The sequence below is a fragment of the Bidens hawaiensis genome, unplaced genomic scaffold (assembly GCF_021521415.1).
Source record: "Bidens hawaiensis isolate Kalapana, Puna unplaced genomic scaffold, B.hawaiensis_p1.1 tig00010132_1, whole genome shotgun sequence".
Lineage (NCBI taxonomy): Eukaryota > Viridiplantae > Streptophyta > Magnoliopsida > Asterales > Asteraceae > Bidens > Bidens hawaiensis.
Window position 1 is genome coordinate 867300 of NW_027491767.1, and position 22889 is coordinate 890188.

The 22889-nt window shown below is 36.4% G+C and overlaps 3 protein-coding genes and 1 pseudogene across 4 annotated transcripts; 2 read left to right on the top strand and 2 right to left on the bottom strand.

The window, feature by feature from the left end:
- The first annotated feature begins 698 nt into the window (after positions 1-698).
- On the top strand, positions 699-3409 carry LOC143534326 (putative disease resistance protein RGA3; annotated as a pseudogene).
- A 300-nt stretch (positions 3410-3709) lies between these two features.
- Positions 3710-5281, bottom strand: LOC143534351 (exocyst complex component EXO70B2-like). The gene has a single exon (XM_077028856.1). It carries the CDS (start codon positions 5279-5281, stop codon positions 3710-3712), a length of 1572 nt encoding a protein of 523 aa, XP_076884971.1.
- Positions 5282-6136: 855 nt separating this feature from the next.
- LOC143534388 (uncharacterized) lies at positions 6137-10925 on the bottom strand. The gene is made up of 7 exons (XM_077028891.1): positions 10178-10925; positions 9886-10083; positions 9507-9779; positions 8242-8344; positions 7801-7919; positions 7261-7437; positions 6137-7083 (listed from the first exon to the last, which is right to left on the bottom strand). The coding sequence occupies exons 1-7, from the start codon at positions 10487-10489 to the stop codon at positions 6349-6351; spliced, it is 1917 nt and encodes a 638-aa protein (XP_076885006.1). The 5' UTR covers positions 10490-10925; the 3' UTR covers positions 6137-6348.
- Positions 10926-12477: 1552 nt separating this feature from the next.
- Positions 12478-13965, top strand: LOC143534327 (small ribosomal subunit protein uS14z/uS14y/uS14x). 2 transcript variants are annotated; one of them, XM_077028837.1, is made up of 4 exons: positions 12478-12605; positions 13576-13675; positions 13755-13774; positions 13816-13965. In XM_077028837.1, the coding sequence occupies exons 1-3, from the start codon at positions 12544-12546 to the stop codon at positions 13761-13763; spliced, it is 171 nt and encodes a 56-aa protein (XP_076884952.1). In that variant the 5' UTR covers positions 12478-12543; the 3' UTR covers positions 13764-13774; positions 13816-13965. The 2 variants fall into 2 exon arrangements, with proteins under 2 accessions (XP_076884952.1, XP_076884951.1); XM_077028836.1 differs by having other exon boundaries at positions 13755-13965.
- Positions 13966-22889: the final 8924 nt, after the last annotated feature.

The window sequence follows — 22889 nt, forward strand, 5'->3', positions numbered from 1 at the left end:
ATTAGAAATATATAAAACTAAGTATCCATATAAGTAAAATAATTAATATATAAACAAGTTGAGCTCAAGCTTAAAAAATTGCTCATGAGCGGAGCATTTATCTCTTACTTGCCTGTACCAACAAGATTCTATTAGAAAAAATAAATAAAAAATATAAAAATGAACAATTTCATATATATCCTTACAAATATTGAAAATATCATATATACTCTCGCAAAACTAAAAATATCATTTATGTATTTATAAAGTTATTAATATATCATATATATACCCAATTCATTAAAAACAATTTAAAAATCACCATATTACCATGGTTTGATTAGATGCAATAAAAGAATTACAATGTAAACCATTCAATGTGATAAAAGGATTACATGAGGTATAGGCACATTATGTAATGGAAATAGGTTGAATGGTCTATTCGTTAAAAAAATTGGCATATATGAAAGCTAAAATTTTAAGAAAAATAACGACAAAATGGTCATTTATTATTGTTAATAATGAATGAGGGTGTATATATATATATATTAGTTATTGTATAAGGGTATATATATGTTATTTTATTTTTTTTTTAAATAAAATAAAATAAAAATAAAAGGTGCGTGGACCAAGTCAAATTTGTCAACGACTTCCTCAAAGTAAACGATCATCGTTTCCTCTTAATTACCTGCCATTTCTGATCTATCATTCATTCATTCATTCATTCTCCGTTTAAACTCATACCTTCAAACATCAAAACAATCAACAATGGCTGAAGATCTTGTCAGAATACTCATAACCAAAGCTACTTCAATTCTATTCCAACATGTTCAAGACCAGTTCAATCAACTTGTCAACGTTGAAGCCAAGAGTAACAAACTCATCAAGACACTTAAACTCATCCAATCCACACTCCATGATGCAGAAAACAAAGAGATTGAGGATCAACATATTAAAGCATGGCTGAAAGATCTTAAACTCGCATCCTACGATATCGACGACACGTTGAATGATTGGAACATGGCTGTTGTTCAAGTCAACGGTAACACATCAAGGTCTAGTTTAACTAATAAGACGTGTCTAGCATTTGTGTTCCCTTGTTTTTACTCTAAACAAATGACTTATCTTATGAAAGTAGCTAGTAAAATCCGAAACATTAATCGAACGTTAGTTTTAATCGATGCTAGAAAGAATGCATTCCGGTTTGAATTTGATTCAAATTCTTCTAGCCAAAATGAAGAAGAAGTTGGTCTTGTTGAACCTCATAATGATAATGTTACTACTTCATACACCGACCCGTCAATGATATACAGTCGAGATGACGAAAAAGAATGTATATTGAGTAAGTTAACAAGTGAAATGGGTCACCAATTTCACTTTCACAAGTGATATTCAATAGTGTTGAGGTACAAAACCGGTTTGAAGTCAAGGTGTGGGTTAGCGGTTTACGAACGCCAATCAACCAAATACGCGGTTTGGTTAATCAAAAAAGGTTCATATTGGTGGTAGATGATGTATGGGAAGAGGATATTAATATATGGAAGCCGTTATTATTAGGAGTACTTAATGAAGGTGCGTCCGGTAGCAAGATTGTGATCACAAGCCGAAATGAAGAAGTTGGAAGGCGTATTAATGCGATTAAGGATACTTTTATGTACCCTTTAAGAGTCTTATCGGATGAGGATTCTTGGACCGTTTTCAAAAGGTTTGCGTTTGCGTGTAAAAGCGAAGAGTTTTTTGAAAAGTTAAACGAGATTGGGAGGAAAGTGTCGGATAAGTGCGGTGGTCTGCCTCTTGCTTTAGAAGCTGTTGGGGGTTTGATGGATTTAAAAGATAGTAAAGAGGAATGGGAACATGTATTAAACGACAAGATTTGGCGATTGGAGTTAGGCGATCGTGTTTCGAACCCTTTAATGTTGAGTTACTACAACTTGCCATCAGTCATGAAAAGATGTTTTTGTTATTGTACTAATTTCCCGAAAGGTACGAAGATAGACGCGGCTAACTTGATCCAAATGTGGATGGGCCAAGGATATCTTGGCTATGATCAAACCGTTGAGATGGAAATAACGGGTCGTGGATACTTGAATAGTTTGGTTAGACGGTCTTTGTTTCAAGAACCCGAAAGAGACAAAGATAGTGGAACCATTTTAAGGTTTAAAATGCATGACATGGTTCATGATGTTGCAAGTTATCTAATGGAAGACGAATGCTTAACGGTAACGAAAATGCCTAGTGAAGTAGAAGAAACTCGCCATTTAACAGTCGCACTCGAGGACGACACTGCATTTCCCATTCCTCATAAACAGTTAGAAAAGCTTTACTCATTTTCGATTCAATCGTTCCATGATTGTCCAGAGATGGTTGGTACTGATTGCGTTACACTCCCGCAAAACTTTTTCAACAACTTCAAGTATCTGAAAACATTAGATTTGAGTAGGAACATGTTGTTGGTGATTCCGAATGATATAAACAAGTTGAAAAGCTTGTGTTACCTTAACTTATCACATAATCCATTTCACGAGTTACCCGAAACAGTTTGCGATTTACCAAATCTACAAACTTTGAAACTATTCGCTTGTTATCATCTAACGAGACTACCTCAAAGCATAGGTAAGCTTGAAAAGTTAAGACATCTTGAGTTTGATGAAACTAGAAGCTTACTAACATTGTCAAAAGGGGTTGCGAAGCTAACATCTCTTCGGACATTGAGTAAGTTTGTTATAGGCAACGGTGATGATGCAGCGTGTAGTTTTCGTTATCTTAAGAACTTGAATCATCTTCGGGGTCGTCTTGTAATTGAGGGATTGGAACAGACAGATGCAAGTGAGGCTAAGGAAGCTGAACTTGAAAAGAAGGTGCATGTTTCTAATTTGCATATTAATTGCGGATTTGCGTGGAGTGTGATTGATGGTCTTAAACAGAATTCAAATTTGGAAGTTTTAAGAATAGATAAGTATGGTGGTCAAAGGTTTCCCAATTGGATAGTTGATCTAACCAACTTAAAGAAGATTAGATTAAACGAATGGACTAATTGCATCGGTTTGCCGCCTTTTGGGAAACTGCCATTCCTCAAGGTACTTCATGTTGAAGGTTTTAAGTCTATTACACATGTCGGCTCCGAGTTTGTTGGATCAACATCTACAGCTGCATTTCCGAAGTTGGAGAAACTCAAATTCTCGCATATGGAAGTTTGGAAAGTATGGAATATGAATTTGATGAATAATATTATTGTCATGCCTTGCATTCGTTACCTGAATCTTTCACATTGTGACAAGTTACAGTCAATACCACAAGAGGTTTTAGCCTTACCGATCAAGAAACTGCGCATTCGTAAATGTGCCTTCTTGGGGCAAAGGTACCGAAACGAAATAGGAGAGAACATGGAAATGGTGTCACACATCTCAACTGTGCGGATTCAGTAAATGTTGTTTGTTATTGTGTTTTTAAATACTTTTAAATGTTTGTATTTCATACAGATTATTTTAAATGTGAAATAAGACGTTTTCAATCATTTCAATCTTGTTTTATTATTATGGATCAAAGTTATTATAGATGTTACAAATGAGCCTCTGTTTATAGGTTATCTACTAAACGAATCATTTAGTTCGGTGAAAGTAAACGACATACTAACTAGAGGCTTAAATGAAATTAAAATACCAGTCAAAAGGCTAAGACATTTATTATGAAACACATATTTTCGGCTTAACTAAAAGCAGACTCAAGTGTGTTAGGTACTAGGAAAGAAACCTAGGATAGCACTTTTAAGTTGTTCAACAGAAAATTTTAAATCAATCTTTAAACGCGGTGACACGTTTAATTTTTCAAGAAATAAAGAATATGGTAGAACCAACATTTCCTCTATAGACGCGCGAATATCCTTCAAAAGCTGAAAATCGGGCACTCTTAGTTTTCCAAGACTGATTTGGAGCTTCTCGAACTCGCTATTAAAACTTCTTAATCTCCTCTGCAATGGATTATCACCCTCATTCTTAAGAATGCTCAAGACTTTTGCAAAAGTCAACCTCAAATACTCGGCTTTCGCTTGATCAAACTTCGCAGACACCTTCTCAAACCACTCATCTCTGATCATTTCCTTCACTTCTGGCATTCCATTAATCTTGTTAACAACGTAAAAGAATCTGTTCATTAAATAAAAGTTAATATCAACACCATTTCTATATACTTTTGCTTCATCCTCCAATTTGGACATCAAGCACAATATGATCCACATCACATGATACGGCAACTTGTTTTGCATTTGCGGATCCAATATCACGAAGTCCATCTCAACATCCTCCGTCACTGGAGGCTTAGATAGATTCAATTCCATTAGTGTTTGCTTGTTTTGACCGAGCTTGAACACGTAATCCATCACATACTTGCACAAACTATGAATCTTATCAACGGGAACGAGCTGAGACACGTCTGCAATAAGCAGATCCTTCTCAAACTTCTCAACAATCATATTAGCAGCGCCTGCGAGTTTAATAACTATCTGATCTGCATCAGTTCTAATTGATTCACACATTTCCGGTATAAGATCCGAAAATGTCTTGTAGAGTTCTAATATTCCAAACAGCCTCTCGGAAGCTATCTTAATACCGCTTAGATTTGTCACAATTTTGAGTAATTGATTCGCGTAAACGTTGGTGATCTTCTGGAAACAATCATTATCCACATCATCACCGAGATCTCCAAATACTTTCTCGCACAATTGTTTCTCATACACGAATATTTTTCTGAAACAGATCTTTGCGGATTTCATCCAAGCTTTGATTATCGACTCCAGCTCGTTCCAATCCATTTTCCTAGCGTCTTCGTTGCTTAATTTCCGAATATCGAGCTTTTGATAACTCGAACCAATGCATTGTTTTCGACTACTAATGTATGCCTCTTTACATTCTAGAATACATCCTGCAGTGTTCATTCTGGTAACAATACTTCGAAGATCATCGATAACCGTCACATTCAATGCGCTAGCATATTGATAATCGTCCACGTAACTGTTGGAACCGGTGTCTGTCATTGTAGTGCTGGAATCCAGATTATGATCAGTTGACTTGTTATTCATCTTTAATATGTTGTGCATCTCATCTGCAAGTATACTCATGGCGGTTTGAATCATGGATTTCGCTCTAGTTTGATCGTATGCGGTTCCAGAACCGATCGAGGATTGGATTGTGTCGACGGCTTGTAAGAACTGATCGATTTCGTGGCGTGTGCTTGAGAAGATGTATGACTTGTTGTTGGATGTGGGACTGTACTGTGAAATGAGTTTGATTGCTGAATCAAGTGTCATTGTGGTTTGGATTTGATGTGTGATTGAAGATATGTTTTGATGTATGAGAATTATTATTATTATTATTATAAAGAGCAAGATGTTAAGAATTTGATGGTGTGTTTAGACAGACAGGTGTGGCTGTGTCTTGAGTTGACTTAAGCTTTCTGCTGTTTCTAAGAAATTCTACTTTTAGTAATCAAGACTTTTTGGCTTATGTCAGCCAAGCAAGTTACTCACCGTCTTTTAAGACAACTTGGAATAATTAAAGAGAGATAAAAAATAATATTTTGTCACGTTACCACCAGAAATTTTAAGTAAATACACTTTGAAAAGTGTGTTGTAATTTAATTAAATAATAAAAATATTCTTTTTTTGTGTGTGCAAAAGTGGATGAGTTGTGATTTAAATTTTTTTCCGTTCAGTTAACTGGTTTTTGTTAAAACACGCATACGAGTCCCGACAATATATACAATTTATTATAAGTAAGGATATTCTTGTCAATTTATACTATCTTAACTAAAAAGGGCTACCAGTGTTAATAAAGTGGATGAAAATGACAACTTTTAGAAATCATGAGAACGAAAATGGCTAAAAAAAACTTATTTTGGACAGAGATGACAAAAGCGAGCATAACATAGAGACGAAAACAATAACTTACTATATTTAATTTAAAGGGTATTTTTATCATTTCATACTAACTTAACAGACTAAAACTAACTGAGATAGTGATAAGTTTTGAACTGAAATTACAAGAAAATAAAATCACGAGGACGAAAATGGCTGAAAAAACCTTTTGAACGGAAATGACAAAAGTGAGGAACAGAAATAACATTTCTTTCATCTTTAATTTCAATTTCTTTCGGTTTATAACTTTATAAATTGTGCCAAGTGAATTGGGTAAAATAATCAAGTAACTTATATAAAACTAAGCATTCATGTTCTGCTCCTATATCGAAATTGTAAATGCTAAATAACAAAGGAAAATCACTTAAAATCGAATAAAAACTAAAAACTACTAAAATACTAAAAGTAACAAAACATTGGTTCCCCTATAAACACAACACTGTAAGATGAACATAATTTTGCTACAACACATGTTCTATTTCGCCCGAGCTACTACGGCTCTTTAATGATGTATCGAGTTCCTGAATCAGTTTCTCAATCTGTCTTCTATACACAGGCATAAAATGATCCGCAATCATACTACGCGATAACCTGATTTTACTGTACAACGATCGTGGAGTTAAAAATAATCCCACTTTCTCTTCCACCACGCGATCCTGTTCCTCGTTGTCGCTTTCACTTGAAGACGCCTCGTCATCGGTCCCACTTTTCACAACTTGAGGAATCGTGACAATATGCATAATCTTACCAGCTGGAAAAAACCTATGCGCTTCTTTCGTTTCAGGTGTCGGGTTTTTCCCACCCTCGGCGAGAGCCACCGCTTCCTCTTCTTCCCTCATTTCCTTTTCCACGTCAGCTTCCTCCCGGCCTTCATGGTCATACAGCTCGTGTTCGAGTTGTTCCCGTAATTCAAACTCGGTCATTCTGTCTTCGTGAGTGCCTGCCACGTCAGCATTGGCCTCGTCGTCGTGAGGATCGTCGGATTGCCATGCGGTTGTAGCTTCAGATGAAGATACGGGGCAGTCGAGAGCTGTTGAGATGCTTTCGGCTTCGGCGTTGGAAGACGATGATTCCTGAGGATTTGAAGTTCCAGCCACGGGTCGGCGGCGGGGCCCCATGCATGACCATGATGATATGTCGATAGATGGGCGGGTCCATGCAGCTTGAGCCATGCTTTGGGCTCTCCTCATCACAACCTAAAACCACAAGCATATGCAGCTTTAACTTTAAACAAAGGTTGTCTTTTTAAAAGATGTGTTTCGGGTCAACCAAATCAAACCAAGATCCATTGACCAATACCAAAAAAAAAACATTTTGGTCAACCCATTCGGGCACGACTATCAACCCAGTAAAAACGGGACATGGGGGCTTACCTGTGTACCACTAGATACAGGACGGAGAATTTGGCCAGCACCAGCAACTTTTGCTTTAGCACTTGCAATTGATGGAAGTCGAGAGCCCAAAGCTGTTGCAGATCGATAAAAGGTTTTAAGAATCCTCGTGTGTTCAATCTGAGTCCTCAGATCGTTTAGCCAAGCTGATGCGGTAACCTACACATAAAACATAGTTAGAAGCTGCATAAAAGCTCTAAATACACTGACTTTAAATAGCATAATTGGCGCAGCGGGTGGGTCAGGAAATGGATCAACAACTTTGGTCAAAAAAGGTCAGCTTTTAGTATGGATCGAAAAGAATTGTGTTGACCAACAAACGCTCTTTATGCCGTTTTTCAAATAAATGAAACGCATTAAATACGATTAAAAGAATGAATACCAATGTGTTAAAAGAGCGTTCTTGCCCATGATATTATCAAAATAACAATAATAATCCAAAGCAATCCAGGATTTTTACGTATAAAAGAGCATCCTAAGATCAAATCTACAATCCTTAGTATTCAAAATGACTAAATTTACCTCGGCCCGTAAATCATCAACTGAAGCAGCTGAAAATGTAGGGACCAGATCAGCTCCATTAATGACAGATGTAATAAATTCATTACCCGAATCGGCTAGCTCCCAAGTCATACACGCACCTAAAAATATTAAGATCTGAATCATAACGACGCTAAATAACCAGACAACGTGAATAATTGGGATAAATAGAGTTTATAGGAGGAAATTTGTACACACTTTTATTTTGACAATTTTACCCTAACACCATTTTTCCTCACTCCTCTTTACCATTTGACTTTTGAGGGTAAAATAGTCAAGATAAATTAAATTGGTGATCTGGTGTGGACAAATTACCTCCAACAGCTTATTTACAGAATGCTAAAAAAATTACAACTAACCGAAATATGATCAAAATGAAGAAAATAATAGTTCAGAAATTGGAGAAAATAAACGATTATGAACCTGGGGCAAATGTAACACAAGTAGTTGTAGAAAATTCTTTCTGCTCCCGTAGCACATAAGTTAGAAGTGCAGCAGTTCCACCGCCCAACGAGTGTCCAACTATCTGCATCAGATATTAACTCTTTCAAAAATTAAATATGCATAAACCATATACTAGACGGGTGCCCGCGCGATGCAGCGGGTGTTTGAACTTGTTAATCACGTAACAAATATAAGTGTTTATGGTTCGGTTAAAACCTTGAAATCGTTTAAACCGGTCATTGGTTTAACTTCTTTTTTCTTTTTCTTTTTTTACTTTCGGTTTGTTGGTCGGTTTCAAAATTTTCAAAACGTAGTGAACGGTTGGTTCGCGGTTTATAGTGGCAACCGGCCATATGAAACCAGACCAGACTGTAAATGTTGACCGCATTTTAATGTTTTTTTATTATTAATTATTAGATATGTTTTGTAATATATATTAAATATAGTTAAAATTTAATTGAACATAATCTTTTTATTACAAATAACTTGGCTATACAACTTCAAATTAACATAATTGCAGTATGATTCATTTTGTGATCTTTGTTGTTATTATTTCACGTCCTTGATCTTCCATTAATATTTACCATTTATGTGGCTAAAATTATCATTTTTTATTCATGATCCTCTCAAGTAGGTGTTTAGTTAAAATTGATGGTACATTTATATTAATAATTATTTTAAACTAAATTTATTATTAAAGTTTAAACTGTGAAACCAAACTGGAACCAGGCCGTTAGTAACGATTCGGTTTCAACTTTCAATGGTTGAGTTTGGTTTTGGACGACAAAAAAATCAGTATTAACAGTTGGACTCACAAGTTTAACTTAAAAACCATCAAAACCGACACTGAACACCCCTACGTAACATATTAATTTATTTAAAATGAAAAAAATTATAACAATATCATATCCAAATTAAAGAGAATAAAATGCTCGTTTTTATGGTGTAATTTTTTTATAAAAATATTAACGTTTGAAAAGGCTATAGTCGTTTAAAAATCATGGGTGGGAAGTTAGTTTACAACTTAAATTAAAAACATAATATGGTTTAAGATGAGGGACCAAACTTGTAAGTTGAATAGATTGTGTTTAAAAGACAAGTTTACCCTTACTAACACATGTACCTCATGCTTTAAGTGTTGTAAATTACTTAAAAATGAGTGTCTTAATTTGCCCTTGTTTGGTGTATTATATATAGTATAGATAAGATGAAAAAAACTACTAAAGTAAAGTTATGCTGAATACCTGTAACTTATAATCAGGATTACTTTGAAGTGCTTTTAGAAGAACGGGAGTTGCCAGCTTGGCAATCCATCGAGCAGCTGCAACCATTCCACAGTGAGCATAACCCAAAATTACATCACTAACTCCACCTTCATGTACAACCGTATGGTGAAATGGTACAACTGCTCCAGTTGCAACGGTTAGTGTGTCCTTAATGCTATGAGTTCCGCGAATCAATAAAAGAAACGTTTTTGTCTTGTGGTTGACTAATATTGTAAAAGCCGGTTTCAAAATCTGCAACGAGAAACAAATAAATGTAATTAACGTGTCAAATTTATTAATAATAAGGATCACTAACAAACGGCAAAAAATCATTTTTTGGCGCGTAGACACAACTTACTCCCGCTTTAGGTTCCTGAATAAGAACGTCTTCAGTCGAAAAACCGGTTTCTTCTAAAAAAACAGGAAACGTTTTTTTCGAAAAGTGCCAGCAAAGAGTCAACAAGTACAACAAATATCTAAGCTTGGAAACTATCTCGGGTCCCGCAAGCTGCAGGCTGTCTTTGCCACCAAATACACTACTGACATGCAAATTCCCCTGAAGAATACGTTACAAACATCATAGATCAACAGCTAGCAATAAATACAGCAAGCCTGGTTATGTTAAACTTTCAACATAATCATTAACGAACCTGTCGTTTTAACAAGTAACTAATTCCAAAAGCCAAGTCTCCAATCGGCCACTTCCCAAGAATTTCTGAATACGTAAACCGAAGCGTCTCGGACAACGTTGAAATAGTTTCCAACCACGTCGCAGGCGCCTGAATTAACCTATTTGAAACTCGTTCGACTCCCAAAGGACCGTGATTTTGCACAAGACTTTCATTTACATTATCATTTTCATCATCATCTTCAGCTGTAACAGGTGTTTGCAGTTTCTTATTTAAAGTATAGTACAAGAGAGCAGCCGCACCGGCTGCAGTCGCCATAGTTGCTGTTGCCATGAGATTATTAACACAATATCCGTTCCAGAAAACAAAAGATAATATTAAAAACTGAAAATATTATTCTTCAAACTGAAAAGCTCTTTTTTTTTACTATAACCAAACAATTAATTGCCAAAAAGATTACAATAAAGTGGCAGGTAATCAAGCAACCAGCTGCGCAGCAACCCACTTTTGAATAGCAAATCCGATCCTACTAAAAACGATGCTTTAGGTTTTAGGAGCTGATTGCCAGTGTGCCTTCAATTTCGATTTGAACATTACTTGTTTATATATATATACAAAGTTTTTAGCTTAAAATAATGAAATTAATAATAATAATAATAATAAGAATAAGAATAAGAATAATAATAATAATCTTGACAAAAGATAGCTAATTTAACATTTGTAGAATTGGGAAAAGCTAATAATATTGTAAACGAAGAAATGAAATGCCTTTACTACAAGAAACGAATTCCTTTCACGAAGACAGTTTTATAAGAACACAAGTAAAGTAATAATTTTAAACAAATAATAATTAATGGTTACAAACCTGACTGAGAATACGAATGAATGAATGAATGAAACAAGAGTTGATGATGAAGAGTGAATCGGGACGTGTTGATGAAGTTGCCAAAGAAGCAATAATCTTTTGGAAGAAAAAGAAGCCGACCTAGGCTATAATAATAATAATAATAATAATAATAATAATAATATGAAGGGATCGTGGATGTATGTATGTATGTATGTATGTATGTGTGTGAAAACGAGAACATGAGGTGGTCAGTGAGTCAGTCAGATAGTTTCTAGACACACGGTCAAATACTTTGCCTGAGTTGTAACTTGTAAATGCTATCCGTGTGTATGTATGTATGTGTGTGAAAACGAGAATATGAGGTGGTCAGTGAGTCAGTCAGATAGTTTCTAGACACACGGTCAAATACTTTGCCTGAGTTGTAACTTGTAAATGCTATCCGTGTGTTTGAATATCATGTTTCATAGAAATATTGACCCAGAATACAAATATGCATTAACTCTACCTCTACCAATTTTACACTATCCCTGGTTTTCAATATCATGTTTCATTTTAAGTGGATGCTTTGTGATACTCTAGTATTCTATATGCTAGGAATTAGGGTCCACTGACTTACAAATGCCAATGAGTATACCTCACAACTAGTCATATACGTCTAGGGGCCGAACTCAATATGTATAAAATGAAGGGGGTCAGGGCCACCATTGGGACCAACTAAGTTATGTCCATGCTTGAGCTAGAGATTGCAAGGGCATAAGTTCGAATACTATACCAATTGAGTTTACCATAGTGGATCTTCAGGTGACCCAGAATAGAAGATGATGGGTTTGGGCTATATAGTGTATGGGGTCACCTTTTACCAGTATGTTACCTAGGGTTGTCAGACTATATTAGTTGGTTGTTTATAAAAAGAACTTGATTTAAAATAGGAAAGGGTATGGGAGAGTCATATTAGGCTTAATCAAATAAAAAAGAGTGTGCTTAAAAGAATATGTTTAATATGGTCGGAATACATACAGAATGGATCGATTTTTGGTATCTTTTCGTCTATCTCATGTTGGTGAAAACCCCTCCTACCCTTACACTCTATTAAATAGTGTTTTCTTTAGGAGTTTAGGTTGTTTCCATATTGTTACACGAGTAAGAGAGCGGTTTTTAGGTTACCATTTTTCTTGTTTTATGATATGATTTCAATGTCCCTTTCTTTCTTTGGTTTGTCATATTCCTTCCATAATCATAAAACAAATTTACAACGTATTACACATTTATCTAAACACTACTAATTTGTTTACAAAATATACTACTTACAACCTTCACACTTGTTATTGAAATTTTAAACATGAAAAAGAAATAAATAATGCTTGAAAATATCGATTGAAAAATGTTTGATTCGATCTTCATTTAGCATTCAGAGGTGTCGTGTTAGTTATAATAACCATTGGGCCTTGGGCTAAAAACAAATATAAAAGACAATGGGTTTTCAATTCATTAAGTTTCAGTTTCAGAGCTCATCGCCTCCATAGTCGAAGTGCCAGCCAGCATGGGTCACTCGAACATCTGGAACTCCCACCCCAAAACTTACGGCCCTGGATCTCGTACCTGGTTCGTTCACAGATCCTGTAAACACTCGTAGATTTGGTCGCAAGTTTATAAACAGTTGTTAGCATAATTTATCTATAAGTTTATAATAAGCATGACCTATGGTTAATTAGATGACTATAAGTTATGTTATTGGATAGATTTATTACATTCTTATATGTTTTTAATTCTGCTGCTTACAAGCTATTTGTTTATATGCTAAATTATGTTATAACTGGATTTATCTACTGTCTATTGATTTTATGTTTCGAGTAGTGGAGTAGACGAGCTGACCTTGAGCTTTACTAGGCTCCAGCTCGGCTTGTTTAACTTATAGACGGCTTGAGCTCTGCTTGTTTCGAGCTATATTTATAATGCTCGAACTGGCTCGTGAGTAGTTTCTCGAGCTCAGCTCGGGCACGGCACGTTTACTATTTAGTACTTTTTATTAATTTTAGTTTTTATCTAACATATGATATATTATTTAGTACTTTTTATCATAAAGTTTTATTGCAATATTTTTTATTAAATGATTATAATAATTAATAATTATTATATTTAGTTGTGTAAACAAGCCGAGCTTGAGCTCTACTAGGCTTGATCTTGACTTGTTTAACTTAAATTGAGCTTGAGCTCAGGTCGTTTCGAGCTAAAATTTTCATGCTTGAGCTGGCTCAGGAGTAGTGTAGTTTCTCGAACTCAGCTTGGGCACGGCACGTTAACTATTTGTTAGTTTTTTATAGTTTTATAATTGTTTTTTGAATATATTTTATAATTATATATGCGATATTTATTTTAAATTAAAATTATACAAGAAATAGGCTCGTTTTAGGCTTGAGAGCCGGGTCAAGCTCGATAAGTGAAGTTCGGGCTCGTTTATCAAACAAGTTTAATTTTGGGATTGAGCTCGTTTAAGTTTAATTTAATTCGAGCTTATTTGCGAGTTTATCTTGAGTAGCTCGCCATGGTTTGACTTGTGATTCTTCTGTTGCAGCCGGGTATGTGGTAACTCTCATGGGCTGATCAGGAAGTACGGGCTTATGTGCTGCAGGCAGTGCTTCCACAGTAATGCAAAGGAGATTGGTTTCATCAAGGTTATTTGTTTTTTTTTGCACTCTGGTTTTTTTATTAGTTTGAACTAAATTTTGTTAATCTGTTTATTTTTCATTGCAGTATCGTTGATTTCACCACCGAAGAAGATGTGTCTGAGTTCGTGTTAGTAATTTTCAATTAAAAGATGATATCAAGATCTTGTTAGCATTGTTGATGCGAAATGGTTTTTGTTATGTTTTTACTTTTGTTTATGGTTTATGTATGACAAACTGAAAGTGTTTACTATTTTTGTTACTTGATTATGCACTTCAATTTTAGATATGTTTTGACACTTAATGATTTAAACTTTTATTATGCTGTGATGTACTTGTTGATGAAGGTTGTTTATTTGACAATTTTACCCAAATCTAAGTGATAAAAATCGGTTGTCCGTCTCTTGAAATCTCCCGAACCCGCCATGTGGACCACTCCATAATGTTCCATATACATATACAGCCATAAGGGCTTCTATCATCTTAGTCTACGCCTTATGGTAGACGTGCACAAATCGGGTATTGTTAAAAACCCGAACCGGTTCGGAACCGGTTTTTTTCACACCGGGTTGTAAATGGCACCGGTTCCAGTCAAGAACCGGTTCGGTTCCCGACCCGAACCGATGCCCAGATATGCTAACTTTTAGGAACCGGGTAGGGTATGAACCCGAACCGGTTTTTACGTAAAAATCGGTTCCACCGGTTTTTTTTGAAATTCAAAAATTATAGCCGTTAGGAACCGGTTCCAACGGCTATATAGCCGTTTTTGACCGTTGGAACCGGTTTTTTAACTATAAATAGGTTATTTTTTAACTATAAATAGCAAGGTTTATTTGTGTACTTGTTAAACCACTTCCAAAACTATAAAACACACTCCAAACCACAATTAACCTTAAACCGACAACAAATGACAACTAATGATGACGTTGTTATGGTGATCGAAACAACAAGATGCCTCGATGTTTGGGTTCATTACGATTTGTGTCTCATGACCGACTCACATGAGATGGCACGTTGCAAATATTGCTCGAAGTTTCTTAAAGCAGGGTCCAACTCGACATTACGAAAACATACGAATAAGTATTGTCGAGAGAAAAGAAGTTTGGATGCTAAAAAAACGGAAGTGGGAGAGTCGTCCGGCTCTACAACCCAAAAATAAGTATTCCCGGATTAAAACGACGGACTTTGTTTTTTAAGTTTTAGTTGTTATGTTTAGTATCGTTTATGTTTTAATAATGTTTGTAATAGTTATTTTTTAAATAAATAAAATGTTCGTCGTTATTAAAAAAGTAACAAAAAATTAATCATGAGTAACAAAAGTAATTATAATAAAACAAACCAAAACTAAATATTAGTTGAACAAGTTACAAATAATTTTACCAAAACAAATAATTACAACTCTTCTTCGTCTTCATTCTCGTCTTCACCCTCGTCTTCGTTATCGGAAGAAACCCCATCCTCCGCCTCCTCATCATGAATATGACGCTCTATTGGTATTTCGTCTTCAAAGTTCGCCTTGTGTTGTACACGATCCACCGCATCCAAATGGTCCTTTAGGCAAATGCAAACCTCTAGAGACTCGGGAGTTAATTTTGTTCTTCGCATAGATAACACCCTCCCACTAAGAGAAAAACCGATTCGGAAGCAACCGTTGAGGCTTGTACGGCAAGCAAATTACGAGCCATGGCGGATAGAATGAGAAATTCGTTTTGTTTACCTTTCCACCAAGCCAACAAATCAATATTGCGAATTTCGTCGACCGTTGCGCCCTCAACATAGTTTGCTCCACTATATCGACCAAGTTCGCTAGTTGGTATGTTTCCTCTTTGCCTCTTAGATGCCGATTCACGAATCCCATTCATCAAGTTTATAAGTGGGTCATTGCACGGCCTACTAGTTGTTGTTTTTTTCACAAAAGACGATCTCGTGCATGGACCATACATTTGAAAATAATGGTCATAAAGGTCTTGAAGGTTTTTGTTGAACTTTTCCTTCGCTTCCGTCGACAACTTCGGGTCGATCTCGTGCATACCTAAGTTGTCAAATATTTCCTCAATCGTTGTCTCAACCCCATTAACATTCCAATAGGGGTTTAATGCGGCGGCACAAGTAAAGACCGGCGGTATGTTTTCAAAATATTTTATGAACTTTTCTTTCATCACCGCAACAATATTCTTGAAGAGTTTGTTCTTCTCCGCAAAGCTTTTAAAAACACAAGACATATAGTACAATTCTTGCAAAACCCAACAACTAGTAGGGTAATAGACTCCCGATAATTTTGTTGTTGACTTTTTGAACACGTCAAGATACTCCAACAAATAACCGACTTGGACCCAAACACTTTCCGGAAACATATCGGCCTCGCGTTCTTCAACAAGATTGTTATGAAAAGCTTGTAAAGTTTGGCGTTGGGCAAAAGCACACTTTAACATATGACAAGTTGAGTTCCAACGGGTTGGAACGTCCCAATTCGGCCCCAAATACTTTCTTTCAACCGACTTGCAATAGTTCTTATATACAAGATGTCTTCTTTTACCACTTTTGAAGACATCTTGTAACATAAGTCTAAAGAATTTTAAATCGTCACAAATGTTTTCATTCTCAAGACCTTTTTAAACAACCAAGTTGATGATATGTGCAACACATCGAACATGAAAAAAATCCCCGAAACAAGGTGGTGAATATTTAATGATAATTTTTTCGGCCGCCTTAGTATTGTTTGATGCGTTGTCAAACGAAATCGAAAATATTTTATTTCTCAAATTGTAAGTCGTTATAACTTCATCAAGCAAGTCAAACAATTTTTCAGCAGTATGTGGGTACGGGAAGTTTTCAAAAGCTATGGTTCGTTTCATCAGTTGCCATGTCACCGGATCAACCCAATGAGCGGTGACACATAAGTATGATTCGGGCAACCCGTGTGGTGCCGACCAAACATCGGTAGTTAAACTAACCATGGCTTATAAAGAATGAAAAGACTCGATTAACTCTTTTTTAGCACACTCCCACAACCTGATACAATGACGTCTTAAGGTAGTACGACTTACATGTGTGTATCGCGGTTGTAGAGTTTCTCGAATCAACGACGTCAAATCCGGGTCATCAAAGTGGTTAAACGGCAAACCTCGTTGAATAACGAACTTTGCCATTCTATCTTGAACTTGAGTCGTGTTGTAACGAAATAGTGTACCATCTTTACCCAAGTCAATTTGATCGGTCGCGCCAATCCCTTTCAACGCCTTGCAATATGGCTTCTCGATGTGCTTTCTCAAAGTAGAGTTGGAATCGTGCTTTAATAGTGAACCACATAGTTTGCAACGAGCCTTTTGATAACCTTCGTCATCCACAATCAAATCCCAATTCTTCCATATGTCTTCGTTGCGGTTATGGTTGACTACCGTAACAACCCTTGGGTCCTCCGTAATAGGAACGGGGGCAACAAAAACACTCTTCTTAGCCTTCTTGTTAGTTTTTTTGATGGGTGCCATAATAATATTTAGTTGGATGGTCGGGTAACGGAACGGGTTTGCTAAAGGAGTAGTATTTTAGTTTGTTTTTGAGTTTGATGGTGAAACAAGTGGTGGAAAACAAGTTATATATAGGTTTGGGCATCAAAAACCGGTTTCAACGGCTATATTACCGTTGGAACCGGTTCCAACGGCTAATTGGTGTCTAAAAACCGGTTCCAACGGCTATATTACCGTTGGAACCGGTTCCAACGGCTAGTTTGACTTTTGTTTGACTCTTAAAAAAAAACCCGCCGGAACCGGTTTTTCCGGGTACGAACCGAATCGGTTACAATTAAGAACCGGGTAGGAACCGGGTTGGAACTGATAGTGACATACAAATAGGAGAACCGGGTACGATTTTCGGGTACAAAAATACCCAAACCGGATATTGTACCAACCGGGTTGGAACTGGAACCGGTTCCGGTTCGGTTCCACCAGTTAGGTTCCGGAACCGGTTTTTTTGTGCACGTCTACCTTATAGTACGTTAAGTTGTCAAAACTTTGTGAAGATACTTAACAGTACACGCAGGACCATATATATATGTATGGTGGATCTATCAGTCAAGAATTCAAGATACATATCTCAACTCTTTTAAACTTATTGCGATAATTAACGTGTGGCCATTCATTGCATACCGCAGACCATAAGTATTGTCCACCCAACTAGCTACAATTGTATTCCTTACCATGCATCTCCAGCTGCCACCAAAACCCGACATCTCCAGCTACCATTTCTCACCTCTTTCTTTCGTAAACAAACAAGAGAATTGTTTCCATTTCCATTTCTCACCCCCCAATTCTCTGTACCAAACACCCCCTTAGTTTCATATATTTAACCAATACCATCACCCGCGCTCAACCACCCGCCTTCCTGACATCTTACTGTGGAGGCACTTCTGGTGCTTATTATACAAGAAACAGTACATACCATAGAAACCTCATCACCGCCCTCTCCACCCTTCCTTCCACAAACTCGGGCTTTGGTTTCTTCAACTTCTCTAGTGGCCAACTTTGTCGAGGTGACATTAATCCAGATATGTGTCTGAATGACTCCATTGTTAACTTGCAACTACTCTGCCCGAATCAAAAGGAAGCAATAGTATACTCCGACCAGACTGTATTGGGATACCCAGACGCTCCCATGATGTATCCTTGGTATATGTGGAACACCCAAAACGCGACAGATAAGGATCTGTTTAACAGGGATCTGAGACCGTTGTTAAGCAAGCTGAGACTGGAGATTTACTAAGGAAGTTTGCTAGTGGGAACACAACGGGCCCGGATTTCTCAACAATTTATGGGCTTATGCAGTGTACTCCAGACTTATCGGAGGAACAGTGCAGCGATTGTTTGGAACGGGCTGTTAATCAGTTTACCATTAGGGGGCATGGCGGGGCGACTGGAGGGAGAACTGTTGCACGTACGTGTAATTTCAGGTACCAAATTTACAGTTTTTTCAACGTTAGTACTCCTGGCATATCGCCACCACCATCTTCTTCACCGCCAGTTTCAGCACCGTCACCAGGTATTAATTGTTTTTTACTCGAATTAATACATATGACCTTTTTTATACAAACTAAATAAATTTCATGTGTTTAAGATTGAAGTTTCATGGCAATACTTCCGCTTGATAACATATCATATATAATTGAAGGTATTAGAAACAGAATAACAAACTAAACAAGAGATTGAACAAGGCTTTTTTTAATTATCAATAAACTGAAGCAGGATTGCATACATACGAATGAAAAGAAAACTCTCTTAAATAAAGATAGGGGAAAATGCCATAAAAAACCAACATACTTTCTGTTTTTTCGCACAAAAGTCCCTCAATAATTTTTTGCACGTTAAAGTCCCTGCACATGTTAAATTTGAACAAAGAAGTGATGTAACTTTTAAAAACAATGTGAGATTGATTTTTTGAAGCTTTAAATGTTTTTTCCTAAACTTTATACTACGTGAGTAGGACGTGTTCCTTGTATAATGGATTCTTGGGAAGATATAGCCAAAAAAACATTTTTCTATTCACAAATATTTTTAATTAACCACGATTAAAATTGTATCAGACAACTTAAACAATCTTATATATGTTTTTGCGTTCAGATTTGTATAAATTATTTAGTACTATTTCATCTAACTAATAGTAAGTATGTTGGCTTAAATTCATCACATATTCATCTTTAACATAGTTATTACATTGTTATTATTATTATTATTATTTGCTACACAAGGATTTTAAGTGTTGGATGTAGCAATTTTGATAGATGGATTAGAAAATTAGGTGGAGACAGTGGAGTTGTTTAATTCTTTGTAGTTATATACATATATAACATTAACTATAGTGTTGAAAGAAATTATATATTCACACACACTTGAGGAAAAATCAAATATACAAGAAAAAAAAATCAATTTCATTGTTTTTAAAAGTTACGTCACTTCTTTGTTCAAATTTAACATGTGCAGGGACTTTTACGTGCAAAAAATTGTTGAGGGATTTTTGTGTGAAAAAACAGAAAGTATGTTGGTTTTTTATGATATTTGCCCAATAAAGAGATACATAATAGATCTACCCTTAGGAATCGAACTCAATTAGAAGACCGAGTTTACAACAGACTTATTCAAATGAAAAAACAAACTTAACGTTACAAAGCCTTGTAAAATAAAAACGTGCATAGATCATTTTTCATCACCCTCCCTTGATCCATGATCCATTATTCCAAGCCAATGCATGAAGTAAACAAATTTTCTCGAGTCACAGCCTTGGTTAGAACATCAGCCAACTGGTCATTCGTGTTACAGTGTTCTAGTCTCACTTGCCCTTGTTTGACCATTTCCCTGATAAAATGATGTTTTAACTCAATATGCTCTGTGCATGATAGGATTTTTACTTAGATTTATGGCAGACTTATTGTCACATAACATCACAGTTGCTTGATTTTGAGGAAACCCTAGATCATTTAGGACTCTTCTCAACCATATAGCCTGACAAGTAGAAGTGGTAGAAGCAATATACTCAGCCTTTGTGCTTGATAGAGCAACTATTGACTGCTTCTTTGAACTCCATGATATTGCACCACTACACGCCCTGCTTGCGGTGCGCGCATATAATGTATATATGTGTGAACCCTCGGGTGGGCAAAAGTAAAATTGCACTAATTTTGACGTTATTTTACTAATCTCGTGAAAATAAAGTTAAAAGTGGCGGAAGGTTAATCAGGCATCATGTGGTGGCGTTGATAGCCGAAAGACAAGGGCACATGCACCGATCAGCCGGTGTCCCGATGATTGAGTGCTATGTGCCTTATGTCCAAGGCTTGATGCAAAACTACTATCGAGCCGGGGGTCTCACCGGAAGCAGCCTCTCTATCCATATGGGATAGAGGTAAGGCTGTCTACATCTTACCCTCCTCAGACCCTACCATAGCATTGCTATTGGTGGGATATACTGAGTACGATGATGATGATGATGATGATGATATTGCACCACTACCAAGAGTAAATACATTAGCGGAAACACTTTTCCTATCATCTGCACATGCTGCCCAGTCACTATCTGTATACCCAATCAACTCTACCTTGACTCCCTTCTCATACCACAGACCATAAGAAAGAGTTCCTGCTACATACCTTAGTATTCTCCGGGCTATAGCAAGGTGAATTTTTTAGGGTGACTGCATGAATCTGGCTACCACACTTACAACATATGCAAGATCTGGTTTGGTGTGTGTTAGATAAATTAGACCGCCCACAAGACTTCTATATGTTACTTCATTCACTTTATCAGCTTGATCTTCTATAGACAACTTCTCATGTGTATTCATTGGAGTTTCTTCAGTATTGCATGTGGTCATCCCGAACTTGTCAAGAAGACTTCTTGCATATTTCTCTTGTCTTAGAAACACACCTTTTTTGGACTGATATACCTCTAGACCCAAGAAGAACTTTAACAGACCCAGATCAGTCATTTCAAACATGGACTTGTGCAAATTATATCATCCACATACAAGCAAACATAAATGACCTTGTGATTACCATTATTGTTGACATATAATGTAGGCTCATTATCACTTCTATAGTACCCATTTTTCTCAAAATAACCATATATTTTTCCATAGCAAGCCCTTGGGGCCTACTTGAGGCCATAGAGGGCCTTTTTTAGACGGTATACATGATCTTCTTTTCCTGCCACCAAAAAACTTTGGGGTTGTTCAACATATATCTCCTCAGTCAAGTAACCATTTAAGAAGGCTGAATTGGCATCTAGTTAGTGTATGAACCAATCCATTTGAGCTGCAACACTTAATACAATTCTGATAGTTTCAAAACGAGCAACAAGAGCAAATGTTACCTGATAGTCTATTCCTTGTTGTTGAGAGTACCCCTTTGCAACTAGCCTTGCTATATGACGTAGGACAGACCCATCAACACCCAATTTAGTCTTGTATAGCCACTTCAGGCCCACTAGGTTCTTTCCAGGTAGGATTTTCACCTACTCCCAGGTCATATTTCTTTTGATGGCTTCTAATTCTCCTATCATGGCATGTTGCCATTCTTCTTTACTAGCTGCTTCTTCAAAGTGTATGGGATCAGTGGCATTCAAAGAAAACTGACAATTGTAGAAATCTTGATCAACATTAACTTCCATGGCATTGTCATAGATTTCATTCAACCCTCTAGTTTTAGGAGGATATGACGGGGTATAGGTGTTGTCTCGCTGTGATTCTGGGACATCAGACAAAGATGGTGAAGCATTAGTGTTAGTTGGTGAGTGAATTGAGTTGTGAGTAGTTGTAGATGAAGGGTTAGTGCTTGGTGTGATTGGATTTGGGTTATTGTGGAGCATAGGTGAATTTGATGTAGGATTGTCATGGTTGTTGTGTATTTGAGCAGGGTCATTAATGAGTATTGGAAATGGATCAGTGAAGTTGGCTGCCAAGTTTTTGGATTGAGGTTGATCGTTCCATTCCCACTTTTCTTTCTCAAAAAACTTCACGTCTCTCCTGGTTATAAACTTTTGAGTAACAGGATTATACAATCTATAACCTTTACTTTGGGTTGAATAGCCTATGAATATACACTTTTATGATTTATCATCAAGTTTTCTTCTAAACTGAGAGAGTATTAGAGCATAAGTCACACAGCCAAACACTTTGAGGTGGTTAATAGAAGGTTTTCTATTATTCCATGCCTCATGTGGTGTTTTGTTTCTCACAGCTTTTATAGTAGCTAAATTGGTGAGATACACGACAATGGTAACACTCTCAGCCCAAAAGTAATTAGGAACACTCATACTCTTGAGCATGCTTCTTGACATTCCCATAACAGTGTGATTTTTTCTTTCAACAACACCATTGTGCAGGTGTGTAAGGCACAGTGAGTTCCCTCTTTATACCATGTGCTTCAAAAAACTTATTGAACTCATTAGAGGTGTATTCCCCCCACCCCTATTAGACCGTAAAACCTTTATAGAACAATCACTTTCCTTTTCGACCATAAGTTTGAAGAGCTTAAATTTTGAAAACACTTCTGATTTGTTGGAGATAAAGTGCACCCAACACATCCTTGTGTAGTCATCAATAAAAAGAACATAGAAATGACTACCACCTAGACTTGGGACTTGCATTGGTCAACATACATATGAGTGAACCAATTCAAGTTTTTTAGTAACTATCCATGATTTGAAAGAAAAGGATTCCTTAGATTGTTTGCCTATC